The 12,019-nt window shown below is 38.4% G+C and overlaps 4 protein-coding genes across 5 annotated transcripts; 2 read left to right on the top strand and 2 right to left on the bottom strand.

Annotated features, from left to right (window-relative positions):
- The first annotated feature begins 105 nt into the window (after positions 1–105).
- Positions 106–1,373, top strand: LOC107015047 (probable 3-hydroxyisobutyrate dehydrogenase-like 1, mitochondrial). The gene has a single exon (XM_015215247.2). The coding sequence runs from the start codon at positions 165–167 to the stop codon at positions 1,230–1,232; it is 1,068 nt and encodes a 355-aa protein (XP_015070733.1). The 5' UTR covers positions 106–164; the 3' UTR covers positions 1,233–1,373.
- A 111-nt stretch (positions 1,374–1,484) lies between these two features.
- Positions 1,485–4,585, bottom strand: LOC114075572 (receptor-like protein EIX1). The gene is made up of 8 exons (XM_027913935.1): positions 4,084–4,585; positions 3,479–3,983; positions 3,128–3,322; positions 2,464–2,894; positions 2,126–2,197; positions 1,913–2,008; positions 1,723–1,818; positions 1,485–1,567 (listed from the first exon to the last, which is right to left on the bottom strand). Exons 1-8 carry the CDS (start codon positions 4,583–4,585, stop codon positions 1,485–1,487), a joined length of 1,980 nt encoding a protein of 659 aa, XP_027769736.1.
- A 908-nt stretch (positions 4,586–5,493) lies between these two features.
- On the top strand, positions 5,494–9,338 carry LOC107008271 (chaperone protein dnaJ C76, chloroplastic). 2 transcript variants are annotated; one of them, XM_015207233.2, is made up of 7 exons: positions 5,494–5,821; positions 6,478–6,558; positions 6,961–6,998; positions 7,169–7,248; positions 8,200–8,283; positions 8,491–8,653; positions 8,851–9,338. In XM_015207233.2, the coding sequence occupies exons 1-7, from the start codon at positions 5,540–5,542 to the stop codon at positions 8,990–8,992; spliced, it is 870 nt and encodes a 289-aa protein (XP_015062719.1). In that variant the 5' UTR covers positions 5,494–5,539; the 3' UTR covers positions 8,993–9,338. The 2 variants fall into 2 exon arrangements, with proteins under 2 accessions (XP_015062719.1, XP_015062720.1); XM_015207234.2 differs by having other exon boundaries at positions 5,499–5,821; positions 8,491–8,599.
- A 43-nt stretch (positions 9,339–9,381) lies between these two features.
- LOC107008269 (probable microtubule-binding protein TANGLED) lies at positions 9,382–11,945 on the bottom strand. The gene is made up of 4 exons (XM_015207231.2): positions 11,667–11,945; positions 11,009–11,151; positions 10,864–10,919; positions 9,382–10,771 (listed from the first exon to the last, which is right to left on the bottom strand). The coding sequence occupies exons 1-4, from the start codon at positions 11,754–11,756 to the stop codon at positions 9,573–9,575; spliced, it is 1,488 nt and encodes a 495-aa protein (XP_015062717.1). The 5' UTR covers positions 11,757–11,945; the 3' UTR covers positions 9,382–9,572.
- Positions 11,946–12,019: the final 74 nt, after the last annotated feature.

A 12,019-nucleotide genomic window follows, 5' to 3' on the forward strand; every position in this document is an offset into this window, starting at 1 on the left:
AGTTAAAACTCGAAGAGCAAATGTTAGTAATATAACTTTTTTTCATCCCAAACAGATTAAAATATTAAAAAGTTGCTATAAGAATTTGGTTATTTTGAAGTATATAAGCCAAGAAAATAATACTCTCTCTCAAATATAAAGAACATAAAAATCTTCCACTCTCTATGATTCATAATATATCTTCTTCCTTTCATAAATTTGTGCGGCTACTACGTTTACATCCCCACCATTGTCACTACGCGCCCCAAACAATCCTCACCGTCTCCGCCGCCACTATCACCCATCTCTGCCGTACTATGGCAACAGCCGTTGACCCATCCAATACTCGTCTCGGATGGATCGGTACCGGAGTAATGGGCCGCTCTATGTGCGCCCACCTGATTAACGCCGGATACACCCTCACTGTCTTCACTCGGACTGCATCCAAGGCTCAGGAACTTATCTCCATGGGAGCCCACTGGGTTGACACTCCAAAGGCCGTCGCTTCTCAATCCGACGTCGTTTTCTCTATCGTTGGCTACCCTTCTGACGTTCGCCAGGTAATCCTCGACTCGAACTCCGGCGCTCTTTCCGGTCTGCGTCAAGGCGGCGTCATCATAGATATGACTACTTCCGAACCTTCCCTGGCTGTTGAAATTCACTCCGCAGCTTCTGCCGCTGGTTGCTCCGCCATTGACGCCCCTGTTTCTGGAGGAGATCGCGGAGCTCGGAATGCTGCTTTATCCATCTTCGCCGGTGGAGAGGAATCCATTGTCCAAAGGCTTAATCCATTATTTAACCTTCTTGGCAAAGTTTATTACATGGGTGCCCCTGGAAAAGGGCAGTTCACAAAATTGGGGAACCAAGTAGTGATTGCTTCCTCTATGGTGGGACTATGCGAGGGCTTAATTTACGCGCATAAAGCTGGTTTGGATTTGAATCATTTTGTGGATGCCATTTCAACAGGCGCAGCTGGCTCAAAATCACTAGACTTGTATGGAAGCAGGATACTTAACAGGGATTTGGAACCTGGATTTTATGTGAATCATTTTGTCAAAGATTTGGGGATATGTTTGAGGGAATGCCAGAACATGGGTCTCGCTTTGCCCGGGCTGGCATTGGCTCAACAGCTCTATCTGTCGCTTAAAGCTCATGGTGAGGGTGATTTAGGAACCCAAGCTCTCATTCTAGCCCTTGAGAGGATTAACAGTTTGTCCCTTCAATCTGAGGCTTCTGCTATTGGCAAACCTTAGACTGATTATCTGTTTGATCCTTGACTACTCTGTATCCATTTCTTAATGTTAAAATGTCCTGACATTTGTATTTTGTATCGTTTATCCTTCTATGAGTGTTAATTTTCTTACACATATATAAGAAGGTGAGAGTTTGAATAATCTGTAGTTATTGATGAGACTTCCAGGGCAAAAGATCTCGACTTGAAGTTGTTGGCTACAGTTTCTTTAGTGTTCATTGTGAATCAGGCAGGAGTATAAAAGGCCCTGGATTTAGGTTGTCCAGAGAAGGTCTATCCGCAAGACAGCTGAAGAGCGCGTTGACGTCCATAGTGCATGATCTAAGCTATAGTTTTCTAAAAGTAAAAAACATTAAGAAATTCCAGGGAAAAACAGAGTCATCCTTTTTTATTTACTGCAATAAAATCAAGTACTATGGAGAAAAACAATACAGCTAAAGAACTACTAAAAGCATAGTTAAGCAGAAACAGTTCCTGGTTTTAACAAATACTTCCTTGTGACTCTGAAAATCCTAAACAAGCAAGCCTTGAAAACAATACAGCACCTGATAATTCTTTCTCCAAATTCCTCTGAGAAATGGAAGTAACTGTATCCCCATGACTTCTTTTATTGTCAAGCTGCTAAACGTCACCAAAAATGTTATGACAAAACCTATTCCTGCGCTCATTAAAAACCACAACCTTTCATCTTCTTCTTCTTCTTCAAATTTCTTGAGATCTCTTTTCTTGGTGGAGAGCAATCTGTAATCAATGGTTTCCCACAGAGTTCTGGATTACCTTCAAAACTCAAGGATTAGTGAAGGTTCCAAATTGGTTTTTTGATGGGATAGGGCCACCAAGGTTGTTATATGACAAGTAGTGTAGCGATTAAAGTCATGCTCAATGGGATAGAACCAAAGAGATGGTTAGATGAAAGGTCTAGTGTCTCCAGTTGCTTCATGCTCCCTATGTCTTCTGGAATTCTTCCTGATAATTAATTCCAAGATAAATTCAGAGACCCCAACGCTGACAGACCTGTAATTTCATTTGGGATTTCATCGTGAAGATTGTTGAAAGAAAGATCAATAAGATTCACTTGATCTAACGTAGAGGTGTATATCATCCTTGTTCCCTTCTTAATCAACACCATCTTGGGCGTAAAAACATAGTTTAATAGTAGTAATTTGGATGCCACTTGTAAAATTTGACGGACTTAAGACCTCTCAAATTTCCTAAGCAGGAAGGGATAGAACCTGTCAAATAATTATGGGAAAGATCAAGAATTTGAAGGCCAAAAAGTTGGTTAAGTTGTGGTGGAATGTGTCCACCAATCATGTTGTCTGTCATGCTAAGCTTTTGCAAAGATAATATACTTTCTCCGAACCACTTGGGTATGATGCCACTGATTTTGTTCTCTCCAATATCTAGTGTAAGCAAGCTTTTGCAGTTGCTTAATGATTTTGGAAGTTCTCCAAAGAGGTTATTACGACTCAATCTCAACCAAAAAAGTGAAGGTGGTGAACATAATGGAGGAATACCACCTGAAAAATTATTCCCGGACAAATCTATGACATGAAGTTGTCGCAAATCAGCCCACCAGTTAGGTATTTTTCCAGACAAATGATGTTTGAGAGGTCCAATCTCATTAGCTGCTTCACTCTTGTTATTGAAAATGGTATAGATCCTGTAAATGTATTTCCAGAAAGATCTATAACTTGGAGTTTTGTCATCACATGACCAATGTTTATGGGTATTAATCCTGAAAACAGGTTGTTTGCAAGATTCAAATGTGTTATATTTGGCCAAAGAGGTAACAAACCATGGAAGCTCTTGGAACTTAAGTCCACCACAACACCTTCACTGTAACTAGAATAGAAGTCCACTGTCCGGCTTTGGGATGAAGGAAAATTTACTAACCTTGGAAGATTTCCACCGATCACGCTATCTGATAGATCTAGAAACTGCAACTGTGAGCACATTGTCCAAAGCCAAGGTGTAGGATCTGAAATGGAGCCGTTGGAGAGAATAATAGTACGAAGCTGCTTTTGAGTTTTCAGCCATGTCGGCAACTTGGAGCCCAAAGCACATTTCCTTATCTCGATATATGTGAGGCTAAATGGAAGAATCCATTCACTGCTCAAGTGAGATTAAATATGGTTTCAGGTAAGGCTCCCTTCAGTTGGTTTTGTCCAAAGTCCAAAATTTCCAACCTTGACAGCTGCTCAATAGATGTGGGAATCGTTCCAGATATCTGCTTAAAAGATATACTAATCATCCTTAAGTTCTTCAAATGTCCTAATGAATTTGGAAACTGCCCTGTCAACCGGTTTCCAGCAAAGGCCTAACAACTCTAGGGTCGTGTTGCTGCAGCTAGACAACCCTTCCACTAATCTGCTTGTGTCTCCGTTAAGTTTATTCTGTGTTAGATACGAATCCTGCAGATCACAGAGTTTACCCCACTCAACATTTGATATTGGGCCTTCTATGTTGTTGATTGCTATATCAAGTGTCTCAAGGGTGGTGGCATTAGACAACCATTTAGGCAACACAGAGTTAACAAAGTTATTGCGTGAAATGTAGAGATAAGAAAGGGATGTCATATTCCAGTTGGGAAAGGAGTAAGGGAGATAGCGAAGATCACAGTTTTGCAAACTGAGAGTCACTAAAGATGGCAGCTTATTAAAAAACTGAAGCCAATGTGTTGCCGAAGAAAGGTTCACATAAGAAAGATCAAGATACTTCAAAGAGGACAAACCAGAAACCCAATTCAAATCTTTGATCCAACTACTTTCAACAGAAGCGTAAGGATAGGAGTATGCACGTAGGCTTAAATATTGTAAAATTCGACAGATTCCCAAATGAAGGAGGAATACCAATGAGAGATGAATGGGTGAGGTTAAGATATTGTAATTTTTCAAGAGAACCCAAGAAAGTGGGAGTGGAAAGTCCTTGGAAGTCATTTTCACCAAGGTCTAAATACTCTAAATGTATCAAGTCAAGTAAAGCAGGACTTATCTTGCCACCCAAGCACGTCGAAATGCCAGAAATCAGATATCCCATTTTCTTCTGATAGCAATTGCCTGATGTATCTTTGAGATCAAGCCTGATGACATTACAAGTTTGTACGTCACAAGAAACACTTCTCCAGATGCAGCATTCTTTGCCAATCCAAGAAGCCAATCGGTCAGAGGGATCCGTGAGACTTTGCTTGACTCTTAATAGGCCATTCCTCTCACTCTCAATACATCTTACTTTGGCTTCAGTAGTGTTTGTGAGAGTTAGAGAAGCAGTGCTAATTGCTTCAACTGAAACAAGTAGAGGAAGGGATTGAAGAAAGAAAATAAGTACAATAACTAAAACTTCCCCACATGCCATTTTGAGATAATCTTACAAGTAAAAGAGATGGTAAGTTTAAAGTATATTGCTTTTTAGTTGTGTAGTGCCTGTTCATATAGAAAGGCAACTATAAAAAAGGATAAATGTCACTCTCTAATCTTAAGATGGAAGAAGTAGCCTACCTAGTTGGTCTTCATTACCTATTTGATAAGGCATAAGTTTAAATTGAATACAAGTCCAACTCATTTAACTCTGTGGACTTTCCAAAAGAGAGTTGAATAGTACAAGTTTCTGCATTCAACTATGTATTTTAACTCAGGGCACTATTGTGAGATGAAAGTCTTTGTAGTATTAGTTGAATCATTAAGTGCAGTAGTACAGACTTCAATTGAATTTCAACTGTATATTCTAAAACTAAACTAGAAGTACTATGATTTAATTTTGCTTTTTAAAACGGTTACAGTAATTAGTAATGGAACTAATAAGCACTGACAGCATAAAATCTTTTGCACTATCAGTGTAATTTAACCTATGATATTATGTCAGTTTACGTTTATAAAAATAAAGGCAGCCTGGTGCACTAAGCTCTCACTATGCCTGATGTCCATCAGTGCATTGAATTAAATTCTGGTTCCGCCATATGTGCCAACACTAGCAGGAAATGGACGGTAAAGACAAGTATTATTTGTGGTCCTCTATGTACCGTAACTGAGTCAATAGCAAAGATATAGTGAGACTGATTATTCAACTCCAAGAATGAAATTTTACATTTATCTCTAGTTACATGAAAACAAGTAAGAAAGTCAGCTTACAGTAAATGCAAATTTAAGCAGCAAGAGAAATAAAAGGAAAAAAGACACTGATGTGAACTTTTTGGAAATAAGTATCACCCCACTAGTCTCACAGGCAAATAAGGACCACTTGAGTGGCTACAATATTGAATCAAAATAAGTATCTATTGCCTTTTTTTGTCTTTCTCAATCATGAAGAAAGATGGAATGTTCATCTCTGTACAACAAAAAATCTGTAATTGGAACTTCAGCTTTCTTTCCAAGAACCACTGAGAATATTAACTACCACACTTTTCCATCAACCTGTACTTTTCCATTAAATTCTACAAAACCCTTTGCTACCCTTTCTTCTTCTTTTACAGTGAAGTGTTATGGACAGAATTATGGGGATGAAGAACCTCTTTCTGCTTCTCTGGCATATGATGTTCTTGGTGTTGCTCCGAATTGCTCTACAGATGAGCTGAAATCTGCTTTCAGGAATAAGGTACTATTCCCTCCATCCTAATTTATGTGAAATTGTTTGATTGGGAACCGAGTTTTAGAGAAAAGAAAATTTTGTTTTTGAAACTTCTGGTCTAAAATAAGTCATATGAATATCTGTGGCAATAAGGGTAAAATGGGAGGTTTGAAGTTAAATTAGTACTAAATATAGAAATCTTGACATTCTTTTTCTTGGGGATTGATTAAAAAGAGAAAGTGTCACAAAAAATGAGACAGCGGCTGTATAGAATTTGCAGTTTTGGATAAATCATTAAGAATCCATGTCGATTTTCCTGTTTTCTTTTGAACTTCTGAAAAAGATGGACTCTATACTTTTTTGAGCTTGCAAGGTTCTTTATTTTTCTGGCTATGGATTCATGGAACATCACTTACTAGTTTAAAGTAGTAAGATAGACTTCATGCAGATTGCACACTGAGTTTTTGGTATAGGTGTTCTGGGGCTAATGATCTACGAAGAAAGGAGGTGGAACTGGGGAGTCTAAAATTCCTGAGAACTCTGTTTTTTTATGATTACGTTGGCATTAATCCGGCAAAACGAGGATCATTCAGTGTAGGTTCAATGGATAACGGGGATGGAATAGCTGCTTGAAAATTGCTAATGATGCTTCTTTTGTTTGGTTTAATAATTGATGGAAACAGGTTAAGAAGTTTCATCCTGATGTAAGGAGAGATGGGAATGGTTCGGATAAAATGATTCGCCGAGTCATTCAAGCCTATGAGGTAAATAGTCCTTATTGCTAAGGACGGCAAACAAATCAGCCAATTTGGTTCATGCTTTTTGCTCAACATTCTAGTTAGCTTTGCGTTATATAAAAGGAAAATCCAAAGGATTTGTCTTTCAAGGGACAACTAATTTAATATGCAGACAGTAAGATAGAAAAGCTGGAGGTAGATAATCCTTTAGTACCAGTTTTTCGATGAAATGGTAGAGTGCAGAGAATTGTAGGATCATTCTATACTTCATTATAAGATTTGGTTCCAAACTGTTCCACAAAACCTTAGAAAAAAATTTAAGGCCTCTAGTTTTACAGAGGAAATTCCAAAATCATAATGCCTTCTTTTAGTTGCTTAAATTTTCTTGCTCAAATGATAGCTGACTCCTACTGTTTGAAATGAATGCAGAAGTTGTCCAACTTCACAAAGTCAGAGATAATTGAAAGGTAAATTGGCTATGTAAGTTTATAATCTTAATGAATCTAAATCCCAAAATATCGAATTTTCACATCCTAATCTAGTGATCATCACTGCAGCATTTCATTGTTTTTATTTTTTGAAGTAGTGGTCCTTCAGGTAGTAAATTTTTACCATATTCACTGTTTGAGTTCTGCAGGGAATGCTTAGATCCGTTTGATCAGCCAGAAGGTGAAGCATTTGATCTCTTTGTTGATGAGACTGTTTGTATTGGAAAAGGTAACAACTCCTTTACTAGAAATTTCCATCATGATCAGCAGTTGCAAATAGCATAGAGGACGTTAGAAATAGTAGTTTGCTTCTTGTGAAATCCTGCTATATCAACTTCTTATTGAAGGCCTGCATTTTATGTTTGTGAAATAAATGTGGCAATGGACAAAAGTGCAATGGATGTCCATGATGTTTTTATTAGTTCAACATCTGGCACCAGTATATTAAACAGTTGTAATATCATTACAATCAGTATTTTTTTTTTGACGACAAGGGAAACCCGCAGCCGCTACCCTTTTGGGTGCACACAGGGTAAAATACCGCTCCTATGCAATAGCTCGCAAACCACATAGGAGAGGTAACCCGCACTAGGCAAGCCTGGTGCGACGAGCTCGACCCAGAAGGCAAACCCCTTGCTTTCGCTGGCAAGGGGTTTCGAACTTGAGACTTCTAACATGGAAGTTCCAAGCTCAAACCACTGGGCCACCGCAAAGGGTATCATTAAAATCAGTATTGATGCTTTGGTAATACTTTCATACTGTTACTGATCAATGCAAACATACTAATGCAGCTAAAAGAGCTCTGAAGTGTAGCAAAACCTTGTTTTCCATATTAAAGGGCTCTGTTTGCCTTGTCTGAGTACTTAGTAGTAGTTAGTAAGTTGTCACGCCTTGCACAAAAGGATCTCCTGGCTAATCCTGATACTAGTAGCTTTCTAAGGTCTCCACAGATATCTAAGCTGTACTCCAGCAATTTCATAATAATTTTTTTTCATTAGTGAATCCAGTGATGACCTCCTCCATCAGTTCTGTGATTTTATCTTCCGAAAAAATGTCATAGCCTGCAAGTGATTCTTCCAGTAGACTGTCTTTATGGAAACTATCCCTTCAATTGTCAGCATGTTTTGAATAATACAAAATTTGTATAGTTGCTGATCTCCCTCTTTTACAATAAATGCAGGTTGCCCATTTTCATGCGTTAAGAAAGCACCTCATGCATTCACTTTTTCCTCGTTGACAGGAACTGCACAAGCAACTTCTCAAGGTCATATAGTAGTACTGAATACTGCAACTTCTTTGTTACTTCTGTCAGAAATTAGTCAGCTAACAGGAAAATTTTAGTGAAATTTAGTGAACAAAAGGAAATCACTGAAAAACAAGATAACCTACATTAATTTTGTTTGGCCTATTAAACGAAGGTTTTATCCTCTCTTTTTATCTGGCTACTGAACCAAAAGGTCTATATATTCAGGACATGGTGAAGATTACCAAGTCCATCTTGCAGCTGGACAATGCCCCAGGAGTTGCATACATTATGTTACACCTTCTCAAAGAATAGTTCTTGAAGAGCTACTTGGCAGGTATCTTTACTCCGTGACGCAAATTTCATCCTGCTTTTGTAAAAGTGGAAGAAGGTAAACTTTTGAACAGGAAGAATCCCAAAAAAAAAGTTTATATAAATGTTTACTCAGGATAGCACCTTAAGTTATAAATCAGTTTGCTCTCCTTTTGGCTCCAAGTCGTTATGATTATATTTAACTGTTCTTTTTTGCTGCTGCTGCTGCTGTCCGTTATTTTCTAATCATTATTTTGTGAATTTTCTTCTTTGTAGCATCATGAGCACACCTTATGATACATCAGCAGAAGCAGACTTGCTTTATTCACTAATTGTAAAAGCTCGTTTTGAGAACAATCGCTACCAGAAGCCCAAGAAGCAGCCTAAGGCCTCAACCGAACATGTAGACTGGTTCTAAATCCTGAAAGTCCTCATAGAAAACCACCTTGTTGTGTGTAGAAACTCGGAATATGAATATAGAGACTGCCACTTCAAAGGCTATGCAATGCTGAAGTTTATCACATGAACGATGGGGGAAATTTGATTTGAGTTGACTGTCAACCTTATGCTATGTTATCGAAGACCTAAATGGTCTTCACTCTGCAGCAGCATATGAAATGCTGGGCACAAGTGTTGGGAAAAGCAGCTGCAACTGACTGTCTGAATATTTGGTAATATGAGATTGATGTAAATATTTACTAATCTTATTTTTTATGGTGGATTATGTTGTTTTACGCCCCACAAAATGATAGATTAAAACTCCATGTCTGTATGAAAATTGAAATGATACAGTTGAAGCAAATTTCGTCTTTAGGAAAAAACCATTGTTATTTACCTTATCGAGGAAGTACCTCACAATTTTACAAAACAAATTATACAATCTTGAAAGTAATAGAAGTTGTAAAGGAGAAAACTCTCCTGTTGTACCAACTAAGAAAGGACATCGAGAAAATATCTTCAAAGAACGAAGAATCTTTCAATCTTCAAGCAAAATCAATTTACATTCCCTGAACTGAGAATTGCTTTGATGTGGTTGAAGCTCGTGGTCGCTGTTTGAGTCCACTCATCATCATCTTCATCCCATCAATCTTCTGTACAGATTTTTTGCTCTTTAATGGTGAAGCTAACCTACTTACCAATCTTGATGGTGAAAATGACCTCATTTTGGAGGGTGAAGAAGCTATCTTGTTTGCCAATCTTGATGGTGAAAATGACCTCATTTTGGATGGTGAAGAAGCTATCTTGTTTGCCAATCTTGATGGAGAAAATGATCTTCTCAGTTTGGCAGCTGCAGACATCTTTGGGGACCTCTTGTTCAAACTTGTTGCTCTAGTAGGAGAGACAGAAATTTGTGGAGGGCTCCTGATTTTTACTTGAAACTTTGGTGGAGACTTCACCAAAGACTTAGTGCCCAAACTTGTTACTCTGGTAGGAGACACAGAAAGTTGTGGGGGGTTCCTGATTTTCACTTGAAACTTTGGTGGAGACTTAGCCAAAGACTTAGTGCCCGAACTTGTTACTCTGGTAGGAGACACAGAAAGTTGTGGGGGGCTCCTGATTTTCACTTGAAACTTTGAGGCTTTGGGTGGAGACTTTGTCGAGAACTTAGTACCCAAACTTGTCACTCTGGTAGGAGATGTATGAAGTTTTTGGGGGCTTCTGATTTTCATTTGAAGCTTTGGGGCCTTGGGTGGGGACTTCACCAAGAACTTATGGGGTGATTGTCGATTTCTTGCAATCACTGGAGCTTGTGTTTTAGATAATTTCTGCTGCTGTGAAGTTGTTGATGAATGGAACAGTGGGTTCGGAAAAAGGACAGTCTTTTTCACCCATGGCCTATTCCTTGGTGAAACTCTATTTGCAATGTATTTGCAATTTTCTTTTTCACACTCCTTCTGCTGCACTGGAGAAACCTTGAAGTTTATTCGTGATTTTGCTCGTCGTTTTGATGGTGTATCAGACTCTGTCCTCATCGTTTGCAAGGTTACCTGTTTCTCTCTCTTTCTACGTGATCGGAGCTCAGAGTTTTCGGGGCTTGGCTTCTGATTTTGCCTCTGTATAAGTGGAGTTTTCGGGTCATCAGACCCCTTGGGACCTACTGCCTCCACTATATCTCTAGCAAATTGACTTGCCTGTTTAATTTCAGCCACTGTCTCTCCTAGAAGCATTGCTGGTAATGACATTCGCCGCCATTCCCCTGTTCCCACCAAAGCCCAAAAATCATCAACCTTTGAAACTAAAAGGGTTGGAAGAACACAAAGTCAATAATGATATAAGACAGCTAGTTACCTCCACTTGTTGGCATTTTTCCTGGAGGAGATTTACGCGAAGTAGCATTCTTGATCCTTGGAATTAGAATAGAGAATTGCGGTTATTACACAAAGATATTAAATTGTAAAAGAAAACAAAATCAGCAAGATTTAGTATGTTGTACCTCAAAGATTCTTGTTTGCATCTGAGGCTAGTTCTCAGATAACCTCTGGTGCTGCGGGGACTGAGAGTTACCCCAGAAATCACCTTATGTCCACCTGTAACTGTATATTGAAGCTCTTGCAATCTAGCCATACATTTATCAACCTTCAACAAAATCACCTCAGAAGATTAGCTTAAGTTTTCAAATTTTCAACAACTTTCTATCAAAAGATCATATTTTTAAAGATCCCAAAAAGGGAATTTCAGAAATAGCAGTCAACAAACAACACAAGAGACATTTTTTGTCAGAAAGAGCAGACACCATGGAAAGATCAAAGGAGCTTAGTATCAGAGACACCAAATTAAATTTCAGAAATTATAAATCTTGAAGTCCAAAGATAGACCCTTTATCAGTTTAACTACCAAATGAAAACTCATTTCACAGAAACAACAGAACCCCATAACTGAAATCACCTGTAGAAAAATAAAACCCTGTTGTAAGAATTATTAAATTCAATAAAAAGAGAATCCAATTAACAATTACCCATCACTGATACTTTAATAGATTATACTAATCCACTTCAGAAAACAAGTACAATAAAGAAGATCAAAAGAGGATGTAGAGAGGAGTGGGGGAAAAAGGGGGATTATTTCTTGATTGTAATAATGAATCCACCAACCTTGTTTAGTGTTTCTCTAAGAAGAATGGGGTTTAGAGGAGGCACCACCATTTTCTTGTTCTGCAACTTTGGTGGGGTTCTTGCTACCATTTTCTTTCACTTTGTTAACCCAACAATTAGAAAATCAAAGTGTGGGTCTTCTCTTCTCTACGCTCCCCAAAACTCCCTTTGTCTCCGAAGTGGGTGGGGGTCGATGTTGAGTTTCTACACGAAGCAGAGAGACAAGTATACAAGGAAAGAAGTGTCTGACTTTTGCTGCCAACGGATATTTGGCTGTAACGGTCGAATTCATATTCAACGCCCAAAATAAATCGAAACGGCTAATTTAAGAATTATAGATTTATAATAAATAA

This window comes from Solanum pennellii, chromosome 1 (genome assembly GCF_001406875.1).
Source record: "Solanum pennellii chromosome 1, SPENNV200".
Taxonomy (NCBI): domain Eukaryota; kingdom Viridiplantae; phylum Streptophyta; class Magnoliopsida; order Solanales; family Solanaceae; genus Solanum; species Solanum pennellii.

Bases quoted from the DNA above. Each gene is read 5' to 3' on its own strand.
- LOC107015047 (XM_015215247.2), top strand. From the start codon at position 165: ATGATTCATAATATATCTTCTTCCTTTCATAAATTTGTGCGGCTACTA.
- LOC114075572 (XM_027913935.1), bottom strand. From the start codon at position 4,585: ATGGCATGTGGGGAAGTTTTAGTTATTGTACTTATTTTCTTTCTTCAA. The intron at 3,984-4,083 runs GTATTCCTCCTT...GTTGGATCAAAG, and splicing joins CACCCATTCATCTCTCATTG to ATTTGAATTGGGTTTCTGGT. The intron at 2,198-2,463 runs GTTCTATCCCTT...ATTAATTATCAG, and splicing joins TTCCCATAATTATTTGACAG to GAAGAATTCCAGAAGACATA.
- LOC107008271 (XM_015207233.2), top strand. From the start codon at position 5,540: ATGGAATGTTCATCTCTGTACAACAAAAAATCTGTAATTGGAACTTCA. The intron at 5,822-6,477 runs GTACTATTCCCT...TGATGGAAACAG, and splicing joins AATCTGCTTTCAGGAATAAG to GTTAAGAAGTTTCATCCTGA. The intron at 8,654-8,850 runs GTAAACTTTTGA...TCTTCTTTGTAG, and splicing joins TTTTGTAAAAGTGGAAGAAG to CATCATGAGCACACCTTATG.
- LOC107008269 (XM_015207231.2), bottom strand. From the start codon at position 11,756: ATGGTAGCAAGAACCCCACCAAAGTTGCAGAACAAGAAAATGGTGGTG. The intron at 11,152-11,666 runs GTTGGTGGATTC...ATTTTGTTGAAG, and splicing joins TTAGAGAAACACTAAACAAG to GTTGATAAATGTATGGCTAG. The intron at 10,772-10,863 runs GTAACTAGCTGT...TGGTGGGAACAG, and splicing joins AAAAATGCCAACAAGTGGAG to GGGAATGGCGGCGAATGTCA.